The 24979-nt window shown below is 36.1% G+C and overlaps 2 protein-coding genes across 2 annotated transcripts in view; one reads left to right on the forward strand and one right to left on the reverse strand.

The window, feature by feature from the left end:
• Positions 1 to 1748, reverse strand: part of trpc1 (transient receptor potential cation channel, subfamily C, member 1) — a 30749-nt gene extending 29001 nt beyond the window's left edge. Inside the window, exon 1 of the mRNA XM_060869546.1 lies at positions 1494 to 1748. Within this exon, the coding sequence (XP_060725529.1) occupies positions 1494 to 1665 (172 nt within the window). The 5' untranslated portion in view covers positions 1666 to 1748. The remainder of the gene's footprint in view (positions 1 to 1493) is intronic.
• A 6710-nt stretch (positions 1749 to 8458) lies between these two features.
• On the forward strand, positions 8459 to 12777 carry chst2b (carbohydrate (N-acetylglucosamine-6-O) sulfotransferase 2b). The gene is made up of 2 exons (XM_060869558.1): positions 8459 to 8815; positions 8984 to 12777. Exons 1-2 carry the CDS (start codon positions 8813 to 8815, stop codon positions 10418 to 10420), a joined length of 1440 nt encoding a protein of 479 aa, XP_060725541.1. The 5' UTR covers positions 8459 to 8812; the 3' UTR covers positions 10421 to 12777.
• Positions 12778 to 24979: the final 12202 nt, after the last annotated feature.

The raw sequence follows: 24979 nt of genomic DNA on the forward strand, positions 1-24979 counted from the left end.
CCGTAAATAAATCTGTGTACTGAACAACATCCATCTCAAGTCATTACAGGCTGGAACATGGTTTTGTAGCCACATCTTCCTGTTTGCATCCATTTATGCCACAAGTGCGTTTAAAACGGATTTGAAATAGCAGGACGGGGCGGAACAAACATGAAGTGGAAGATTATCAGAGGCATTATTTGTGTTTTTAAACAATGACCAATTTCATTCATTAGACATAAAAATGAGACTAGATATTAAAAGATTATAGACATGAAGTACATTGTAGAACATTGTGTGTCTGTGTGTGTGTGTGTGTGTGTGTGTGTGTGTGTGTGTGTGTGTTATATCTTCATGGAATACAAAGAATCACTCGAAAAGAAAACAGCCATGCATATAGGGACCATCCAAATGTCCCTGCAAGGATAGTTATATTTGAGGTTTTTGAGCTTGTGAAGACTTGAGCTGATCCCACAAAGAAACAGCTTTTTTAAGACAACAAACAAACAAAAAAACAAACAAACAAACAAGAATATTATTTGAAGCAAACTATGACAGCCAAAATGGTGTCTTTTTTTTTTTACTGATCTTAAGATTGGTATTAGCTTGACTCACAAGGAGTCTAAGACAAGTGTGTGTGTGTGTGTGTGTGTGTGTGTGTGTGTGTGTGTGTTTAGTTTTTAAAACAGAAGATGGAGAAAAATAAATATCCCAAACATGCAGCAGACAAATATCCCCACAAGGATAGAAACATTTCAGAGTTTTGAGTTCCTGAAGATATTTAGCTGATCCCCAAACACACAACTTTTAAAAAAAACAAAACAACAACAACAACAAAAAATTTTGTTTGTGTGTTTATATCCTGAATAGTAAGTTGTAGAAAAGAAGTTGTTCATACAAGAATTAGCCAGACATAAGCACAAAGCGTAAATCTGTTTAAATTTCATATCCTTGTCAGGACTTTTAGATGGTCCCCCACAAGAACAACTGCTGTTTAGAATTAACAAATTTTTTAATACAAGATTGACACCACCGCCTTGAGGTTAAGGTTCAATTGTGAATCGAAGATGCAGGGAAGATCCAAAATGAGGTTTCTCACCGTTTCTTTTATTTTTATAATCTACAAACACTTTTGTTTATTTCCTTTCCAACTGCAGAAAACCATTTCTTTATATTTACAGCAACTGAGCAAGTGAGAGTTAAGGACCTGGGACTCAATCTTGTACCCTTTCCAATTTGTAGTCTACTACCTTATTCACTAGGCTTAGGCTACCTTATTCCACATCCCCCTTTGTTGCAATGAAAACGTCCCATAGATGTTAAAGGTTCTCCACAAAACCCTGATACAGAACCATTTAATAACCTTTATTGATAATATAAAGGTAACGCGCGCGTGTGTGTGTCTGTGTGTGTGTGTGTGTGAGAGAGAGAGAGAGAGAGAGAGAGAGAGAGAGAGAGAGAGAGATTGTGTGTGTGTGTGTGTGAGAGAGAGAGAGAGAGAGAGAGAGACTCACCCTTCTCGCAGGCCAACAAGAAGAGCTTCTCATCCAGTGTTGTCTCCTCCTGAACCTCCCGGACGTCCTTGAGCGCCAGGTGGGCGCGTGGAGAGGCGGTGTGCGGGCCCCGGTACAGCGCAGCCATCAGTACGGGGAGTGGATACGACAGCACGCCGAGGCCGACGCGCATCCCACCGGGCGGCCGCGCGCCTGAAGCCCCCGTCGTGAGCAGTGGGACAAAAAGAGATAAAAAAAAATAAATATAAAATTAAAAAAAAAAAACACCAAACGCGAGCTCTCCAATGAAAATAAATGCGCAATAATCTACTTTCCGTCAGTGCGCAAATCAGACATCCGGCTAGAAAACCTAATATTTACGCAAACATCCTATTATTATTATTATTAGTATTATTGTTGTTGTTGTTGTGAATTCTCCTAGAGAAAACACGTAAAGGATTTCCGTCGTAGTGATGCTCAGGGTTTCTGGTGCTGATGGTACTGACGCTCACAACTGCGCATGCGCAAACATACCACCTGCAAACAAAGCTGCCAGATTTCTCAACTCATGCACCGGCTTGTACGACAAATGCACGATCTGGCAACCGAGCATGCAACAAGAACGTATACATTACATAATCTCTTCGATTTAAAGCACTGATATGTTTTTGAAATTAATTTTTAATTAAAAATAGCATTAAAATAAAGCATTAAAATCCACTAACTAATAATATGAAGATGGTGTTTATTACACGCAACCTGTATTTAAAATCCTTTAAATATTTATGATTTATTAAATATAATATATATCAAATTACACCAAATAAGAATGATAAGCAAAAATTTAAATATATGTTTCTAATTTAAATTACGTTTTTATATAGATTTCTCTCATATAACATACCCTTAATGAAAATGAAAATTTATATCTTTGTAAACAAAAATGGTTCAAATGCTAATAATTGTATTTATTACTAGCTGTTGATTTGTTGTGTTGAATCATGGAACAGAACAAACTGAGTATAAACCAACATTCCTCTTTGGAATCATTTTATAGTTTTTGTCTTTTTCCTATTAAAACACACCTCACACTGGTATAAAATATATAATTCAAATATAAAGGGCTTTCATATCAGTACATATTCTGCCACATTTCTTACCTCTACTTTCTAAACTCACTGAAAACCTCAAAGGTAACCAGTCTGTAGAAACCTGACCTAACTTCCCATAATTGTATTTAAAAGGTCAAAGGTCAGTCACATCCCTTAAGACCTGCCATTTATTATCCCATATACATCCAAACAAGTGCACATAACACCTGATAAGTATCTGATAAGGTTAGTGAAATTTCCTACCTCACGTGGTCAGTCTCCTCTATTTACATGTTCCAACAGTTTCTGTCCCCGGTTTCTGTCTGACACAAGACAACACACAGCTGAAATACTGAATGATTGTATGATACAGTATTCCTAATGTTACATATAGACCTCTGTATATAGACAAAGGTTTATCGACACTTTTTTGAACATTCCATATCAGATTTACTGTATTCCTCTTTGCTGTTATAACAAGCTCTTTCACTTCTGGGAAAGTTTCCACTATACTGTATGTTGGAGTATGGCTGTGTGGACTTCTGATCATTCACACATAACCTGAGCAGAAAAGCATCTCAAGATGCACAGCATGTGAAGCTTAGGTGCATGAACAACCACAGCAGCAGGAGACCATCTCCGGTTCCTCTCTTGTCAGTCTAGAACAGGAATCTGAGGCTTCAGTGGGCATGGGAACACTGAAATTAGAGAAATGAACATAAGAAGAAAAAAAAAACAGGTGATGTCGTTTCCGTCTTAAGTAGAGAGAGATTATAGAAACAACAAAAACAAGGTCAAAGTCACCGAGATACCGTCGTCCTGATGTTTGATGAGAACATTAACTAAAGCTCTTTTATTTGCACGATAGTGTTATGATAGTGTGCTTTGTACTGCTGCCACATGATTGGCTGCCAAATTCCTCATAAATGAAATCTTACACAGCCAATAAAATTCATTCTGTGTCTGATTCAGACGATTTATTTGGATAATGCAATATATATTTGGACGATGTTACAAAGCAGATTTACACAAATCCAAGTAGAAGGCAGTGAAGGCTGACTTTAATGAGAAAAAAATCCTTTAGAGAGCCTGCGGAAGAAATGCTGAGAGGAGCCAGGATTCAGATGATAACAAATCTTGCTCCGGCATGCAGGAAAGATATAATCCTTGATTCAATCGACGTGTTCAGGATTAAAAGTGGAGCGCACAGATCATACAGAAGAAAGATCCAGTTGTGTTTATATGGAGAGCTTGTGACTGTTTGGATGTATATGGAATAATAAATGGCAGGTCTTAAGGGATGTGACTGATGTGTCGATAAACCTTTGTCTATATATACAGAGGTCTATATGTAACATTAGGAATACTGTATCATACAATCATTCAGTATTTCAGCTATGTGTTTTCTTGTGTTACTTTGCAGCACTACAGCTTCGGGGACAGAAACTGTTGGAACATGCAAATAGAAGAGACTGACCACGTGAGGTAGGAAATTTCACTAACCTTATCAGATACTTATCAGGTGTTATGTGCACTTGTTTGGATGTATATGGGATAATAAATGGCAGGTCTTAAGGGATGTGACTGACCCTTGACCTTTTAAAAACAATTATGGGAAGTTAGGTCAGGTTTCTACAGACTGATAACCTTTGAGGTTTTCAGTGAGTTTAGAAAGTAGAGGTAAGAGATGTGGCAGAAATACTATACACTGATATAAAAGCCCTTTATGTTTGAATTTTATATTTTATACTGATGTTTAGTCTTTATAATAATAATAATAATAATAATAATAATAATAATAATAATAATAATATATTTTTTCAGCACCGATTATGGAATTGAAAAAAGGCAGCTCTTAGTGCTTTACTGTGGATGTCCTATAAGGCCAAACATTATTATATTTAGCATCACATAATAAATTGACGAAGAAAGAAAATCCACAAAATGTTATAATAAAAGAAGATAATTAAATAGGCAACAATAAAATAGTGAAATTGACCAAAACTACACTGCAAAAATATCTATTTAAGGAGGTGCAAACATAAATAAATAAATAAATGAATATATAGCTTGTGTTTCCTTAGTATAGGATTACAATAAACCTATTTATAGAAATTTTTATAAATGTTTAATTCTCTTGTATTCTTGTGGACAATTTTGAAAATTTTATTACATTTTTTATTTCTCCAACAAGATTTTTCAACTTGACATAGCTATAAATGGCTATAAAGTTAAATAGGTTTATTACTATTTTAACTGAATTATTGTAATCCTATTATGTGTTAATAATATATACTACTACTACTAATAATAATACATATATCTATATTCAATATATGTTCAATTGTTTTGGTCATTTTTTTTAATAAAATAAATAATAAACTTTACAAAATGGGAAAAGATAAAGAAAACTTTGGTTGTTACAATAACATAAAAACTTGTTAATGTAAAAGGAATTCATCTGTAATGGCAATGCAAATGATTTAAGGTATTAAAAAAATAGATATTTATTAGGATGATGGTACTCCACATCTTTGATGCACAGAAATAAAATAAAAAAGAAAAAGTACACAAATTCAAGAAGCGAAATCCCTTTTTGAAGGGACTTTTTGGTTAACAGCTTTTTGTCATACTGAGCAACAGTGGAGTTGGTCATTAATGATATCATCATATAATACAAACTGAAGCTGTATAAAGTCAGTGACGTAACAGCGTTACAAACACACAGTACACATACAGAACACTGTGATATGTATAAAAATCTATAAAATTAAATCATTAAAATCAGTATATATATATATATATATATATATATATATATATATATATATATATATATATATATATATATATATATATATATATATATATACGTGTATATATATAAATATATATTTTTTTATTTTTTTATTTTTTTACGTAGCCTCGCTTCTCATATCCTAGTCCTGCCCCCTGTTGGTCTAGGGGAGAACTGCAGTTTTATCTTTATGCCTATTATTACATCTAATACTCTCCTGACTTTAAATAGATCTGTATATTTTAGACCTTTTCTGCTCCCTTGCTCAAACACATCAGAGTTAAAACTTATTACATTCTTACTTTAAAGCAGAGATGAATGAAATCGAGACCAATGTTAGTTTAGTGTATGTTCTTACTCAGTGTTACATCATGATAATCTTTCATTATACCTGTTTCTTACGTTCCAAATGCACCATCACCTCCTGCACGTTTTATTTTTCACTCATATTGGTTTGTATTCTATAAAAATTCATCTTAGGTATGTAGTAAGTAAAGAAAAGTATTTTAAAAAATAGTCTACATTTCTGCCTGCAGCAGTTAGACTTTCAAAACGTTAAATTATCATCATTAAAAACTGTCTAAGAATTCATTGTAAATAATAATTATGTGATATTGTTGAGATTATTTAAGATATGTCAGAATTATAAGATAATAAGTCACAATTTTATATATTGTGTTTTTATGATCAAGATTGTAGCTTATAAATATATGTAGAGATAGAAATAGAGATATAGATAGATAGATAGATAGATAGATAGATAGATAGATAGATAGATAGATAGATAGATTTCTGACTTATTTAATAAAGAATTTGAATTAAAAATAAATCTGACTTATTATTATCTCACCATTTTTAATGTAAGTATGATCTCAAGTTCTACTGAATAATACCTTTTATAATCCCAAATTTCTGACAAATAAAAAAAAAAGGTATTCAAAAATTTATCTCAAAATGGTGGCTTTTTCCTACCAAACTTGTATTATATTAACATGTTAAAGATGTCCTGTAAAATGAAGCTAGTCCCTGAGGACATTTAGCAGACACCCTTATCCAGAGTGACTTACAATTCATTTCAATTTATACAACTGAGCAATTGAGGATTAAGGGCCTTGTTTAGAGACCCAGCAGTAGCAGCTTGGTGGACCTGGGATTCGAACTTATGACCTTCCAATCAGTAGTCCAACACCTTAACCACTAGGTTACCACATCCCAAATCCCAAAATTATATAATTAGAATTTTGATCGCTGGCAATAATAATAATAATAATAATAATAATAATAATAATAATAATAATAATAATAATAATAATAATAATAATAATAATAATAAATGCTGAAATAAACATAGTCTGGTGCTGAAAATGTTTCGTACTGGCACCAGCAGATGGCAGTCTATAACAGCTCTACAAGTTTAATTAGTCTGATTTAAAATGAATCTTAAATGGCTTTTCAGCATGTATTTTTTTTCTTTTACTATTTCCTAAAAATAAGGGGTTTGAGTATTTGTTGTAGTTAGTCTTAATAAATGTGTCTCTTAATCATTAACTTTCCTAATACATCTAATTAACATCTGCAGCTATAATGCAATGCAATAATAAAGAGATATCAACCTATAACATATATATTACTCACAGAAATGAGACTATTCAGACTGGAGTGTGTCCCATCCCAACAGTTTAGCAACAACAATATCACCATCAACATATAGAAAAAGAGAGAAAAAAATTGTAATGTTCAGGTAAGTAACTTTAACACCCCATCAGCACTTGATTAAAACTAAATTAGCTTTCTTGATATTGGAGAGTCTTTACATGTCTATACAAATTTACAAGAAATAATCAAATAATCAAATTCCGAAAATACAAAATCTATGCTTTTCTGTGTGGGTTCATAGATGCTGCGTTTAATTCATACAACGTGTGTCAATTTATTCTCCTCATTTAAGTCATTTCTACTCTAACACACTTGACATAAATCATTAGCTAATTAATAAATCTTTTGATTCAGGTGTGCTGGGGAATAAATAAACATGGATATATTCAGTGCACAGGGTCTCGCAAGTGACAGGCTGTAATTAAGCATAAATATCCAATTGTGCAGCTTCTTGTGCAAATGAGGGAGTGTTATAGTTGGTTAGAAAGCTTGAAATGATAGAAATGATGGTAATGATAATGATGATGATGATGATGATGATGATGATGATGTAATATATTTTCTTACAGTTTTGTTTCAAAGTGGTAAAGCCTGATCCCTCAGTCTAAGCAGTTCAATGCTGTATATAACATAAAAACAACAACAACAACAACAAAAAAACATTTCTGTATGAAGGCTTTACTGTATTATGATACAGGGTTTGGATCTGAGCTCTGGATTTCTGTAACTACACAGATTCACATGATACCCTGCATGCCATCCAGGGTGTGTTCCAGGCTCAGGCCCTGTGTTCCTGGGATTCGGGAAACATACTGTAGCTTACTTTGAAGGAATAAATAAACGGGTACATAAATGCATTTCAAGTAAAGAATCTATGATTACTGGAACTGAACGAATGCATTATTTCAGACTTAAAAACATTAATTAAAATAAATAAATAAATAAATAAATAAAAAATAAATAAATAAATAAATAAGTAAACAAGTAAATAAATAGGTAAATGAAAGATATTCTACATCACTTTAATTTCAAAACTGACGAATAAGAAATACTGAACTTAGTGTCTCCAAATTATAATGAAACTAATGAAACATTTAGAATAGAAACAAATGTAAAATCCATATAAAAAAGTGATAGCAGTATAAAAATATAATAAACATCATGCCCTAAATTAATGAATAAGGCGCCTAACACTGTAAACTAACTATTCCTATAGATGTAAAAAAAAATTACAAATCATTTTAGAAGAGATAATAATCACAGATAGTTATAAATAAACACGTTTATTTGTATCTCCGTCTATATAATACTGCTGGATAAGCGCAAAGAGTTCGACTGACACCTCGACCGACCAATAAAATCCTACGGGGTAAAAACACGATTCGACGGTGTCGACCAATGGGATGTGATAAGGGCGGGGCCTTTCTGCGGTTCTCGGACTGAAACGGTTCGGCACAACAGTTTAAAAACACAACAGCGCATCGGTGAGAAGGATCAGAGCTGCTGGGGATCGGATATGAACTCGTATTGATCAGAAGAGAGAGATAATGCTGGTGGATGTCTGCTCCGTGTCGTATTAAGGCTAAACGAAGCGCAGTGATGGAGCCGTTATCATTGCTCTATTGTCCGGTTATTATCCTTTGTCTTAGCTGTTATTCAGCGTTATAGTCGGACCGGAAACGCGCAGATGATCTGAGACAACATGAGCGCGTTTTTTCTCTTATGCATCTCCAAGATGGAAGATTTCCTGTGTTGTTCTAGAGGATGATGGAGAGCCTGGTTGCGCAGTGCAGTACATGGTACAGCTGCACTGTTGTTGGATGGCCAATGTGATCATGATCATGAGTATTGTATGACTGCTGTTTTTACATAAAAGCTTTAAATCTGCTTTGCGTCACTCTACAATTCCGTCCATAAGGCTGATATTCTTCTTCTTCTTCTTTGTCATAATCATCGCTGACACGAAGCGGACAGAGCGGTATAAAGCCGCTCTTCTCCAGCCCCTACAGATGAGAGGCAAACAGTATCAGCAGATCAAACCTGCAGGACCTCGAGAGACCGGCAGTGACTATGGAAGGAAACTCAGAACGTACCAAAACCCTGTGAAAATTATTGATCAGCCCGGCATCGTGATGAAGGTGCTGAGGAGGAAGCGGATTATTTTATTTGCAGCCTATTTCCTCCTGCTGGTTTTGACCATGTTGAATTTGGCCAATTACAGATGGAGCAAAGAGCCACAGCAGTGCAGCCACCAGGTGAGGAGCACCACATACCAGGGGCGCTCCGACATCCGATACCTTTACAGACCTGCTTTGGTTAAGAAAAGGCAGCTTGTTTACGTCTTGACCACATGGCGCTCGGGGTCAAGCTTTTTTGGCGAGTTGTTCAACCAGAACCCTGATGTGTTCTTCCTGTACGAACCCATGTGGCACATATGGCAGAAGCTGTACCCAGGTGATGCTGTGTCTCTGCAGGGTGCAGCCAGGGACATGCTGAGCTCACTTTATCGCTGCGATCTCTCTGTGTTCCAGCTGTATAACAGCCCCGGGGGCAAAAACATTACCTCGCTTGGCCTGTTTGGCGCCACGCTGAACAAAGTAATCTGCTCATACCCACTGTGTTCTGCATACAGGAAGGACATGGTGGGCATGGTGGATGACAAAGTGTGTAAAAAATGTCCGCCGCAGAGCCTCCGTCTGCTGGAGGAAGAGTGTCTGAAATACAACACTATTGTTATTAAAGGGGTGCGCATTCTGGACGTCAATGTCTTGGCTCCTCTGATGGAAGACCCCTCGCTGGAGCTAAAGGTCATTCACCTGGTGAGGGACCCCAGAGCTGTGGCCAACTCCAGGATCAAATCCAGACACGGACTGATCCGAGAGAACCTGCAGGTCGTCAGGAGCCGGGATCCGAAACTGCGCCGGCTACCACTTGCAGACGCCACTCATAAAGCGAACAAAAAGGATGGAGCTGACTATCACTCTATAGGAGCCATGGAGGTGATATGTGATAGGACCCACAGGACCTTGAGGACAGCATTAAATCCTCCCAGTTGGCTGAAAGGGAAGTACTTGGCTGTGCGCTACGAGGACCTGGTGGAAAATCCAGTCAAGGTCCTGCGTCAAGTTTACCGCTTTGTTAACCTTAGCACCAATCAAGACGTGGAGTCTTTTGCCCTCAACATGACTAATGGAACAAACTCTTCCTCTAAGCCGTTCATTGTGTCGTCCAGGAATGCCACGCTGGCTGCGAGCGCTTGGAGGACTCTGCTCAGTATTCAGCAGATCAAACAAGTGGAGGATTACTGCCACCAGTCTATGACCGTGCTGGGCTACGAACGCGTAAGAACAGCCGCAGAGGCTAAAGACTTGAGCAAATCCTTACTGACTACATCCAAACTGTGATGCAAGCCTCTCACCAAAAAAAAATGCCCATATGAATGATTTTTCGTTGTAGCTCGGTAACTGTGGAGCTTTATTTTGGTTCAGTGTTTCACTGAGGGATTTGACATGCATTTAGGAATGTATTGTTTTGTTATTATTAGTTTTTCTTCTTCAATTGATTTTTTAGTTCTGAAAAATTTAAAACTGTCATGGCTTTACTAAGTGGATTGATTATGTATGTGTATGACTTAAACTGCACCATGACTTGAATAACGAGATGAGCCTTGATGTAATGAGAATCACGTGTCTTGCATCGACAATGCTTTAGGCCTTTTTTATTTTTTATTTCTTTGAAGGTTTTTGACACTGTTTCATTTGAATTTGTTTGCTCACTTTCAATGAAAAAAAAAAAATCAAAACTTAAACATAAAAACCGTCAAAGCTCTTGTTCTTATGCTGTTTAGATAGTGCAAGATGCTCTCAGAGACAATCATTAAAGTGCTCTGTAATGTTTTTTCCTGTTTCTGCTACTTTGGCCTGCATGTCCATTTCCAGAACTGGGTGCTCCATTTTCTCGGCTATTCCCAACTTCCTGTTGTCTTATACTGCGTTAGTAGTGCTTCAAGGAAGTCTGTCTGTGGGAAATGATGTTCACATTTAGAGCAAAAAAAAAAAGAAAACCTTAGAACTCACTTTTGCATTGCGATTAGTCAGAATAGCTTAAACTGTGAATTTTAGAGTAGATATTAACTGACAGATTGACAAACTCCGTTCTCTTTCCCATTATCTCTTATTTATTTTCTCTCTATTACAACCCAATACAATTACAGGATGTGATCCAATTTTTAGAGCTCATGTGATTCTAAGTAGTGTTTTGGCCTTGAGCACAGCTTCTCGCAGCCTCCACCCCACCCCCCACCCCCTTTTTTTGTTCTATAGTCGAACAGTTTTGTGGATTATGTGAAGAATGTGACTGTCTGCCTTCTGAAATATCAGAAATAAATAGCCAGGCTTGTTTTAGAGCACTAAAGAATGTGTAATATGCATGGCTTTCTAAGAAACAGCAAACAGACACTTATTTATATTCAACGTAGATATTGGCTAAACAATCTTGTGGCCATTTGTGGGAATGTTCTGTTTTATGATACACAAATGACTTAGAATACATATAAACCATGTAGTCATGTCCTTGAACTTAAATTCCTTAACATTGTACAATGTGTGAAATATCGATTTACAACTAACTAGAATTAAGTCCCGAGGACAAATTAGAAAACTCTGGTGTATTTGCCAGCAGATAAAATTCACTTACAAGTTATTTGTATCGACCTGGCGGTAGATCAGAACTCAGGAAAGAAAGAAAATAAGTTAGGAAGAAAACTCGTAGTCTGTTACAGAAAACTAACGATCGATGGAGTTTTAACCAAATGTTTCCTATAATAACATATCAACTTCTTTATTCTTTTTATATTTCAGTGATGTGCCAAATGATACGTATTTAATTAAAAAAAAACGGTACTGTTATCCATTTATAGTTACAGTCGACACTGTCTCTTAAAAAAAAAAAAAAAAAATATGCAAAAGATTGTCATGTTACCAAGAAACTTGTCATGAAGCATAAAGTAAGTAGTCCTGTGTCCTATAAGAAATTTCAGACACTGTACTTAATGTTACAAAGCGCTGGCATTGGAGACCCCTTGCATTGACGATCAATTCAAGAAAGATCGGTCATGTCAAGAATTATGTGTTTTCAAATCTGTTTATTAATATTAAGTTCTATGAAGTATATGATGTGTAAAAATTCCTGTGATTGTGAGCTGTTACTATGGAAACCATAGCACGCTAGAATGAGTGCAGTGCGATCGTGATTTGAATAACCATTGTAGAAAATAAATCAACACGTTTAGACAAGTCCAAATTGATAATACATCAGTGAAAAAACTCTGCTAGAGTAAAAACACATTAGATATTAATTTTATTATATTTATGAAAATTGATATTTGAAGGACGAAGGCTGGTACTTTACATCCTACAATCTAAACATATGGCAGGATGAAAATATCTCTGAATGATAACCTTTTGCACCTCACATAAAAATTAATCCAACAAAAAGGATTCAATACATGAGAAAGTTTCATTTAAGCTATATTTTCTCCTCTCGTTGGCACTGCTTTGGTTGCATTCGATTGTGGGCGGGGCATGGGAGGTAAGAGGCGTTCCCGCTTTGCATAATAATAATAATGTTATAATAATAGCATTTTTTTTGTTTAAAGATTGACTTTTTTGTGCGTCTCTGTGGAAGCAGCATATTAAGCAAATATATTTTGTTAAAAAAAAAGTTTGTGTGACTAAGTTTCAGTTTTGTGGTTCATACGAGAGGGTAAAGAAGGACACACGTTCTGTAAACACGTTAAGTCAGATCATTTCTCCAGAGAATCAGTTATTGAGCAAAAATTTTAAGCCATTACTGTAAGTGATAAAGGCATCGCCATATGTTGTTTTCCATGAGGAATTAGGAAAACATGCACTTGCTGAGAGATGAAGTTGTCTTTGGCTGGCCTTGATGCAGAGGTGCACAGCTGTCGGAAATGTTCCTGGTGCTGTTTGGATTAAATCGGAAAGGTTAATGTTGGGAACAAAAAGCACTAAACAACTAAATAACACAAGACCCATTTTAAATGTTTAGGATTTATGTTTGAGAATAATATTTACATCTTATTAAAGATGAACACTTATGTTTAAGGTGGTGTTAATGAAATTTTTTTAATTAACCAAATTCATATTTCTTCTTGTCAATGATTTCCTGTCTATAACAAATGGACTTTTAGTCAGAGCAAATTCAGCATGGTGATGAAAATATCGCAGAAAGATATTAATGATGTTGAGCGCCGCCGTATCTCGGCTCCGATCGATACACTTCTCGGGTGAGGTGCAACCTCCCGTCAAGCTCAGTAAAGCTTTAGGATTGGATTTTGGATTGTGTTTTTGCTGCAGGAAGGACATAAAGTGTGCACCTGGAGCACATTCCCTCAGACAGCAGATGCGGGAATCAGCAGGGATGGCTTCGGGAAAAACAGCAGGGTCCGCGTTGTCTCTGAAGTGAGGAGTGTGAGAGGTGTGCAGGTGACATTTGCAGTAGGAGCCAGAAGGACGGCATGCTGTAATCTCCAGACGCCTCAGGGAATTCTTGGTACTTTGAAGTGTCTTGAAGTATGACGCTGCTGTAAAGCACCTCAGCCAATGGGGTTTAAGGGTTATGAGGAGAAGACAAGTCATAAAGCAGATCGAAATTACTGAGTTTGTTCAATGCTTTAGGGGAAGAGAAAGAAAGACAGAGATAGATAGAGAGAGAGAGAGAGAGAGAGAGAGAGAGAGAGAGAGAGAGAGAGAGAGAGAGAGAGAGAGAGAGATTGTCCAGATTGCAGCTCCATCAGGTACAGTGTTGCTGTTTTTGGCGCTCTGTAGTTCACTGGTTGTCATTATCTGTCATAATTCATAAAACAATATGATGATTTGTGAGTTTCTTTCATACTTTTTGGTAACATGATCCATTATTACTCATGATCCATTATTGTATGCAAATGCATGGAAATACACTCAGCTTGGAAGGAAGAAGTACCACAAAGGTTCATATTATATGTGTACAGATGCTGATGGAAAACCATGGCATGGGAATTTAAACTTGTGAAAATAAATTAATCAATTATAAACAAGCCAAGCTGCTTAAGACAGTGGGCAGTGGAGGCACTGGTTAGGTTATTGTTCACATGTCAGATGTTCAAGCTTCATGCTGCACTAACACTGTTGGACCCTTGAGCAAAGCTCTTAACCTTCTTTGCCCCAAGGAAGTTGACCCTGTGCTCTGACCGCAACTCCTTAACAAGCTGGGATATGCGAAGGAAAGAATTTCTTCTTATTCATAAAATTGGGCCAAAAGGTAAAGTAGGGTTCCATTGAAAATATTATGAATTATTTGTTAAAAAATATTGAAAATAAACCAATTTTGTAAAAAAAATCACATGAACAGTAATTGATTGAAAATAAATGATTTTTTCATGAAATGAACAAATGAAATATTTGTACAAATAATACAGTGAAATGAATGAAAATATATGAATGACAATAAATTCATATGAAAATAAACAAATCATGGAAAAAAAATAGAAATACAATAAATAAGTAAAATGCTGAACTGGATGTACAGCAGTATATTATTTATCAATATAATTCCCTTAAGGAAAAATAAATTGCTTATACATTTAGGTCAGTAATACTGTCAGTCCACAAGTATTTGCACAGCGGCATAATTTCAGTCATTTTAACTCTACACCACAATAATTTGTTGGATTTAAAAAGAAGCAATCCTGGTTAAAGTGTGGAATTTCATCTTTAATTCAAAGGGTTTAACAAATGAATATTGCATGATCTGTTTAGAAATTAAAGCCATTTATCTCCATGTTTACATGCTCAAAAGTCATTGATTATAAACATGAAGTATTTTTAATACTTCGAGCCAAATCTTTTGCAATAAGAGACTTCCTAAAGTCTGGAACTTGAGATCATCACCACATGCCGAATTTCTTCTCTTTGAGATGTTTTGTCAGGGCTTTACGGCAGCTGCCTTGAGTTGCTTCTTATTTATGGATCTTTGTGTCTGTAGTTTTGTCTTCAGTAAGAGAAAAGCGAGCTTGTTTGGGTTGAGATCAGGTGACTGACTTTGACCATTTCTTTGCATTAAGAGAAGCTCTTGGGTTGTTTTTGTTGTAGGTTTTGTGCAATTATTGCAGCATTGACTGCATCTGAGCAAAACGTATAACTCTCTACACTTCACAATTCTGCTTCCTTCTTCTATCAGCAGTTACATCATCCATAAACTCCAGTGACCCAGTTCCATAGGCATCCATACATCCCTGTGCTATAACACTGCCTCCACCATGTATGACAGATGATGTGGTTTCTTTGGATCACGAGCCCTCCCTTTTTTTCTCCATACACTTCTTTTCCTATAATTCTACTACAAGGTAATCTTGGCTTCTTCTGTAAAAGAGTCTTGTTCCAGAACTGAGTAAGCCTTTCTAGATGTTGTCTTACTGTATAAAGTCTTTTACTCTTTCTGCCCTTGAGGGTTACCACTGGTTTGCGTCTTGAGGTTTCTTGAATGTAGACTGTCACATTCATTCATTCATTCATTTTCTACCACTTATCTGAATTACCTCTGGTCACGGGGAGCCTGTGCCTATCTCAGGCGTCATCGGGCATCAAGGCAGGATACACCCTGGACGGAGTGCCAACCCATCGCGGGGCACACACACACTCTCATTCACTCACGCAGTCACACACTACGAATAATTTTCCAGAGATGCCAATCTACCTACCATGCATGTCTTTGGACCGGGGGAGGAAACCGGAGTACCCGGAGGAAACCCCCGAGGCACAGGGAGAACATGCAAATGATGCAAATGCAAATGATGGCCTCCTTCACTTGCAACACTTCTCTGGTTCACAGTTTAGGAGTTCACACTCAAAGCTAATAGACATTTTACCTCCAAATCTTAATTTTGCGATGTTGCAGATTTTAAGTTTGAAGCCCAGGTCCACCAAGCTGCCACTGCTGGGGCCCCTGAGCAAGGCCCCTTAACCCTACAATTGTTCAGTTGTATAAAATTACATTAAAAATGTATGTCGCTTTGGATAAGAGCTTCTGCCAAATGCCGTAAATATAATTGGTCATGAAATCACGAAGGAAACTAAGACTGCTTATCTACCGATTGTCCTATTACTTTTGAACCTGTGAAAATGGAGAAGCTATGAAAAAATGGCAGGAAATTGGATTTAATATCTCTACAGTTTGGAGATGCTATTATGAAAAAGAGTAACTTTGACAGAAAAGGTGCGACTACCTTCGGACTACTCGAGAGTCTGTGGAACAGTTAAAAATGGCTTATTAGATGGCCTTAAAGCTCTGTATTTTCTATTCTATTTACAATTCATATTTTACATTTACTTAATGCAAAATTTTATTAAATGCAAAGTCTGGTAATAGGGTGTGGTGATTTTCAACAGAATCTGGTTTTTGTTCCTGTATCAGTTTCAGTTTTCTTTTTTTCTTAAACGTTTTTGCTGATAAAATAAACACACACACTCACAGATCAAATTCACTGTAACAAAGCAGTGTGCAACACCATGCTGATGGCATAGTATTTCTCTCTGAGAACCCTACAACCTATGATAGGGTTTCAGAGAAAAAAAGGTTAGAGATCTGGAACATTTCAACTTTCTACAGTTCTAAGCATCTATGGAAGAACACTTATAGGTTCTATGCAGAAGTCTTTCAGGAAGCTATGAACCGATATATATCTAACCGTAATCTCTGTTCTAGATCATGTCCGATATGTACAGCCCTATAGCCGAGTGTTTTCCTATTAAAAAGGTTCCCCATTGAGCCATTTTAGGAGGTTAGAAACGTATATACAGAACCTAAAGTAACCACTAAATCTGATTTTAGTTAGTTTACCTAACGCTAGAGTACACTTAGAAATAAAAGAGTAAAATTTAGGATTAAAGAATTTTTTGGCTTTAATGGCAGAACTCTTAGGGGTTCTAAGGAAAACCCTTCAAGAAGCTAAGAACATCTTAGGAACCTTAACCCTCTGGGGTCGAAGAACTGAAACTTAACACAAATCTTACACTCAAACCCTACACCCCATATACAATAACCTTTTTTTGTTTCCCAAAAAAACCTTTCAGAAAATGTTTTTTTCTTATTGTTTTTTTTTTACAGTATAAATAACCTTTTTCCACTACAGAGAACCTTTTGTGAAATGGAAGTGTTCCATGGATGTTAATTGTGCTTCACAGAACCATCCACCCTGTCAACTAACTTGTGGTGTGTATAGTAGAACCTTGGGGAAAAAAAATATTAGATCTAGTTCTAAATATTAGGTTTTCTATGGAGAATTACTTGAAGGTCATTTATTAAGAACTCTTTTGAGGAAGCTACAAAGCAGAAGAAATTAAATAAAAAATTAAGACTACTGTAAATACACTTCAAAACACAAAAGTTTTAAATCTCAGATACTTAAGGACTCTTTGGCTGTCTGTAAATCAAATAGCCCTAAAGAACGCTAAAAATAGACTTTAATTAATAATATTATTGTCATAAATTAATTATTAATATTAATAATATATTTTTGAACTGATTCCAAGTAGAACCATTTTAGGTACAATTAAACAATTAAAGTACCCTAAAGAATCTTTCAAACCTAATGTTAACTTGAGGTCAATCTAAAGTATTTATCTCTAGATTGTTTGTACAACTATTTCTGCAATATAAGAACATTTAGATCATGTAGATCCTTAAATAAACAGTGAAACCTAATTCAAAGCCTGGTCCTAAACCTAAAGCACAATCTTAGAACAAAAAGGGGAAACCTAGTACATTTAAGGATTGTTTTTTGAGTATCTGTGACACAATTTCTGTGGCAGCTACTGTAAGAACCTTTAACTATACAAGTGTAGAGAACAAGGTTTTTTTTATTTATAGCGTAGACATTTGACTTTGTTTGGTTACTTTATTTAATTAAATGTTCCCAGTTTATAAAACCATAAACATTTAACCAACAAGTGACTCAGATTCCAGTCAATGATCCAAGTGCAGAGCCGAGGAATATAGAATAGGATAGATGCCTTTATTTGTCACAGCATGACCATGATGCAGCATGATCCGTCCCTGGAGTAGAGAGCAACAGAACCCCTGACCTTCTTATTAGAATAGAATAGAAGCCTTTATTTTGGTCATATTACAGCACAGTGAAATTCTTTCTTCACATATCCTAACTTTGGAAGTTGGGATTGGAGCTGAGGGCACCCCTGGAGCAGAGAGGGATAAGGGCCTTGCTCAGGGGCCCATCAGTGGCAACCTGGCAGTGCAGGGGCTTCAACCCTGATTTTCTAATCAACACCTCAGAGCCATCACTGTGCCCTAAAGACCTGCCAGCAGGAAGCTGACAGGTAAGGGTCTCGCTCAAGAGCAGGTCAGTGAGAGTCATGGGATTTGAACTCGGTGATTAGTCCAGAGTCTTTATTGCCTTTAATGAAGCTTTTCTCCGGGGTAATGCATAAACCCTCACTGAGGAAACCTGGGCACTGTGGATAAGTGGAGAGCTGCAGGATTACATCTTGAACAAACAAAAGAAAACAATGAAAAGCAGAGTTCTTGCTCAGGGTTTGGGGTTTGAGGCAGAGAGAGAGTTTAATAGTTTACACATTGCAGTTTTCCTTCCTCGTCAAATTGCTGCACTTAGCAATATAATGCTGTTAATGTTTTCTACATTTTCTGTTTCTAAAAAAGCACTGACTGATTTTTTTGTATCAAAAATTTTTATATAATAAAGATATATATATATATATAGATATATATAATATAAATATAACATGCCAAAATGTTCACACACACACACACACACACACACACACACACACACACACACACACACACACACACACACACACACACACACACACAGTAATCCTTCATTTGCTCATTCTGTACTAATACTATGTGTGGTTGCCATGGCAACAGTTCCAGCAGACGGATGCCATTATTTGTATATGAAGGATTACAGAACAGGTGCACACACACACACACACACACACACACACACACACACACACACACACACACACACACACACACATTTTTCAACCTTCTGCTTAAATCTTTCTCAGATCAAAAGAAAATGATTAGGGGGTCAAGCATTAAAGGTACATGGGAATAGTGTTGTATCTTTATTTTGTGCTTTATCTTCTTATACTTCCTATTGGAATAACAGCATTTTATGATGTTTTGTCAAATGATAGATATTTAGGTGTCAACCACCAGCCCTCTAGCACCACCAGAGCAATATTTAACACAATTTCACTTTAATTTGTTTCTGTAAATCAAGCCAAAATTTAAAAAAATTTCACCCAAATTTCACCCAAAATTTAATTCACATCACAGTGAGACCAAAAATGTTCTTTATATATAAAACAGTTAATAAATACATTTTACTGTGAAAACACACACAGTTAATAAATTAATTTGACTGTACAGACACACACACACACACACACACACACACACATATATATATATACAGTATATATAATAAGCGTTTATTTCTGTCAATTTACAAAATGCAAAGTGAGCAAACAAAAGAAAAATCTAAATCAAATCAATATTTGGTGTTACTACCTTTTGCCTTCAAACCAGCATGAAGTGATGGCACGGCCCCCACAGAGCCCTGATCTCAACATCATCCAGTGTGTCTGGGATTACATGACGAGACAGAAGGATGTGAGAAAGCCTACATCCACAAAAGATCTATTCAAGTTTCGATTCAAGTTAATTTGTATAGCGCTTTTTACAATAGACATTGTCTCAAAGCAGCTTTACAGAACATAAACATAGAGCAGAAGGTAAACATAAGGAGAAGTATAAAGAATTAATATAATACAAATTCAAGATATATATAGTTCACAGTATGTATGTATGTATGTATGTATGTATGTATGTATGTATGTATGTATGTATGTATGTATGTATGTATGCATGTATGTATTTATCCCCAGTGAGCAAGTCTGAGGTGTCCTCTCATGGGTGACACTAGAGTGATTTGTGATTACAAATATACAGTCAAACAAATGCTGTATTGGTGTAGGGATCACACAGAGTTCAGATCTCCTCTTAGTATCACAGAGTCCAACTGGAGCTGGTAGATCTGTAGATGTCTCAGGATTCTCAGAGAGTCGGCCTCATCTCAGTGGAGGTCCGAGACCTTCATGGCACGGAAGACGATCGGAGCTGGTTACAATGTCTGGATGCCTCGGGATGGGTAGAAAGAGAGAAGCAGTGGAGAGAAATTAACATATCTGCTGTTCATATACATGAAGATCTGTGGTTAGTTCTCCAAGATGTTTGGAACAACCTACCAGCCGAGTTCCTTCAAAAACTGTGTGCAAGTCTACCTAGGAGAATTGCTGCTGTTTTGAAGGCAAACGGTGGTCACACCAAATATCGATTTGATTTAGATTTCTCTTTTGTTCATTCATGGCGTTTTGTTCATTTATGAAAATAAATGTTTAACACTTCCATTTTTGAAAGCATTCATTGTTTACAGCATTTTTCTGCCTGCCTAAAACTTTTGCACAGTACTGTATATTTACATGTTTGTGATATTAAAGTAGATTTTTTTGTATCTTACAAAATGTGTGTATTGTAAATAAAAAAACAATATAAGGTTAAAATATATTCGTCTGTCTATCTGAGATTCTGCTCTATATGGAGTATCACACAAGATGGCTTATTGATAGTGAACATTTACTTGGGTCATTATTATCATTGCTGTGTATAATTGATTGATTGACTGATTGATTGATTGATTACTTGATTGATTACTTAATTGATTGATTGATTGATTTATGCCTCATCAAAGATCTGTTTAACAGTCAGCGTTCTTCTGCATGAAAATGTCTCAGTAGAAAGAAAAAAAATCTCTCTCTCTCTCTCACTCACTCAAACACACACACACACACACACACACACACACACAGACACACACACACACTATCGTTACGAAGCAGCATCTGAGGCGTAGCAGCAGCAGTTTCTGTTTATTTTAGGAAATGCTACAGTGAGCCAACATAATGAGAGACTGTATGTAACAGCATGACTTTAGAAACACTGCCAAAGAATTGGACACGTTCTTGTTTCCTGTGTGTGTGCTCGTGCTGACTTATCATAGCGGTCTGAAAGTGTTAAGATGTTTTTGTGTGTGTTTGGTTGTATACAGTAAGTGTGCTTAGTCAGCACGTGGTTCGTTTTCAGAAATAACTCCGCAGATCACAGCAGTCAGAGTCAGAAAAAACAGAAAAACTTCTTAAGTTTGTGACTCATTCACTCTGTGTGTGTGTATGTGTGTGTGCGCACAGTAAACATGAAAACAAAAGTTGTACCTTTTATGAGTATAAACTTGAATAATTATTTTGGTCTTTTGCATCTGAGTCAAAGCCATTTATTAATCTATTCTTTTGATTAGTTTCTTGTTTGACTGGTTATTTTTGCTCACTGCACATAAGGAAAGACTGAAAATGTACTCATGAAAGTAAAAGAGACCACAGAGCAGGCACTAAATAAAAGGTTTGATAATTATATACTGTAAATAACTAGTTATATACTTTTAAGTATTTTTGTGCATCACATCCAGAGATAATTTTCTCTTTTGGTTTAAATGATGCAAATGTCCAGAATGTGGTACAGTCCTGCAGCTCTGTGGTACTACGGCTCGGTCCTTTGGCTCGGTTTAGCAGCTCACGTATATAGTGTAGAAAAATACAACAAAGTGAAATGTCTAATTCACTTCCTGGAGTTGATTCGATTCAGAGTCGAATCACTTTCTCACAAGATAGAGTTCACTTGAAATGCAATCAGGTGTTTGATTCACATCCAGGCTTAGGTTTGTAACCAGGGTTAGATGATTTGTATATCTGTTTTTGACCCTGATCACATACATAACCTATGTTTATATCTTTGGACACGATACACATTAGTTGTGATCACTTTGCCTCCAGTATAATCCTGGCTTAAATCTCATAAGGCTATTTTTCTACTGTATCAGTTACAGAAACTATTGGCACCACTACACTGGTCCCCTTACAGTATCACTAATCTAGTGCAAGGTTCCTCTGTGGAAAAACCCCTCCAGGGCTAAAAAAAAAAAACACAAACCAGTGAACTAGAGGGTTGAGATTTCTTCATGTAATCTCAGGGACCCTGACTTGTTAAAAAATAAAATTGAATTGATGTATCACCTATAAATAAATGTTTAGCTTATGACGCAGGTCTGTTTAAAAAAACAATTGCACCTAATTTCAGGTGTGATAATCCCTCTCTCCAGACAGTCTGTCTCCATCTCTCACTCGGGCCTTCGGTCAGCTTTAAAGAAACTAAAAAAAGCTCTGACTCAGCTGCTGTGTGTATTTGTTTCTGTGCTCTGGACATAACTGTCTTCGAGCAGCTTTATTCTCAACCTCCAAGCACAAAGCCATTGTTGTTGCTCATTTTCTTCCCTCGTATTCTCCTCCTTTTTTTATTCGGTTACTGACTCTGATTACCAAGTCAGTTACTATGCTGTCATTCCCTCTTTCTTTTTTCTACACACACGCACACACACACACACACACACACACACACACACACACACACACACACACACACACACACACACAGAGATGACTTTCTGGTTATATTGCCCATGCACTTATTATATCTCTAATTTCTATCTCCAGGTTCTATCTCAAGCTCATGTTGAACACTGATGGTGCCTCATGTGACTCTTCCTGTCTCATTCTCCTCTCAGCCTGAGGGAGTGACACAAGGTCTCGCACATACAAAAGCCCCTCTTCCATAACCAGGTATCCCTGTTAAAGCTAACGAGTACAAAACCCGGTCCTTGGTGACATCAAACACAGATAGTACGATCAAATGTCTTTCTTATCAATGGAAAAGACCCCATGGTCTCAATGACAGTACAAATCTTGGTGAGGTTTCCCCTCTTTTTTTTAGGGTCTGTTTTTTTCCCCAACTGGCATTTCCTCCCAAGTGAGTTGAATACAAACTGCCAAGACTTACACTCTTATCTCATTCCTGTTAGTCTCCCAGTGTAATACGAGGGTTTAAGGCATTTTAATTTAACGGTATATTTTAAATAAAAGCAGTTGCAAAGTAACAAAGGCAAATTCATAATAAAGTATCAAATTACAGGTTTGCTCCAGGGACAAAATAAACTTTTGGAAAGCGTACAATTGCAAGACTAACAAAAGAGCTCACTTTTGTGTCACTGACACTGTACCTTATGGTATTTTTCTTTACTTCCAGTAATACGTTAATAGTGGATATGGCACAGATTCAAATTTAAATTCAATTAATTTGTATAGTGCTTTTAACAATTACCTCTGTCTCAAAGCAGCTTTACAGAAGTATAGAAACAGAAGAAGAAGAAAAACATTATATTATATATATATATATATATATATATATATATATATATATATATATATATATATATATATAAAATAGTAATAATAAGAAAAGATAAGAATAAAAATAAATAAATTAATACATTGAATTAAAGTTTTCATTCATGTATTCTATAGCTAGGATCAGTAAATGGTGTGACCTGATACCAGCAAAATAAATAGCAAAGTAAATAAATAAATAAATAAATAAATAAATAAATAATCATTTAATCCAATCCTCTAAGAAATGGATTTTTTTTTATAGGATTTAGAATAAGATCGTGTTATTTATTTATTTATTTATTTATTTGCTATTGATTTGTATTTTAGTATAATTGTAGAGTATATGATTAACATTATTTGGTTGCAGGATGTGTGAAGTTTCATTATCAGTATCAATACCTGGAAATGAAAAGGTGTGATCATGGCATGTCTAATATTTACTGTAAGAAAGACAAAATAAATCCATCCTAGCAATATGTCTTAAATATTCCTAGCTTAGTGTGATTTCTTTACACATGATATGAATGTTTAAATGAGTAAAAAAATGAATGATTTCTTCACCAGTGTTGCACAAACGTGAGTGGTGTGAAGAGACGACAACGAGGCTGGTGTTTAAACAATGTGAGTTACCTTTAGCTCAGGTGATGAGACCGAGACTGATGTGATGAAAAAATGTGGAATGCAGGAATGTTTTTAAATCTCTCTCTCTCTCTCTCTCTCTCTCTCTCTCTCTCTCTCTCTCTCTCTCGCTTCAGCTTAGATACCAGAGTTGGTAACCATCCCGATGACCTTCTTCTGTTTGGAGTCTCATCATTGGAGGATGTCTCCACATGGACATCCAGGAGATTCATTGGATTGCTGTGGACGGTACCATGGACACAATGTAGGTGGCTTTGAGCTGCTGTCGGTTTTGCCCTCAAGTCTCTGTCATTGAACATTTGATGGTTTTGCAGGAAGAAATTTATGTTAAAACTATCACAAATTCAGAAATTATGCTGATGCTAATACTTATAAGTTGCTCAGAAGCTTCATGTTAGACAGTTAACTCACAGTCTATCCTCACCACCATTGCCTCTGGCTTGCTCATTAGAAATAAAGAAGTCATTTCTGTAAATCTGCTTTGTGACACTGTGTGTTGTTTTGATGTGCTACTATATATATAAATAAAATAAAAAATAAAAATAAAATCAAATTTAATTGATTTGAATTAAATAGATGATAGAATCAGCAAAGAGATCTAAGCAAAGTGCTGAAGTCAAGACGAGTTATAAGAGGACTGAGACCAAGTTAAGACTGATAAAAAAAAAACTTGGACTTGTTTTGATCATTTTACTTCTCTTTACACTGTTTGGCACTGAAAACATATCGAGTGGGACACGGAAGCTTGTCCTCTACCCCTGGGATGAGTCTGTCAAATAAACAGAGCAGAGTCGAGTTTACAAAAAACATCTTGACAAAAAAGCTCATTGTTGAAGTGTCGATCGAGAGTGTTTTAGTATTACACTGAACACTCTCTTTCCC

The sequence above is a fragment of the Tachysurus vachellii genome, chromosome 5 (assembly GCF_030014155.1).
Source record: "Tachysurus vachellii isolate PV-2020 chromosome 5, HZAU_Pvac_v1, whole genome shotgun sequence".
Taxonomy (NCBI): Eukaryota; Metazoa; Chordata; class Actinopteri; order Siluriformes; family Bagridae; genus Tachysurus; species Tachysurus vachellii.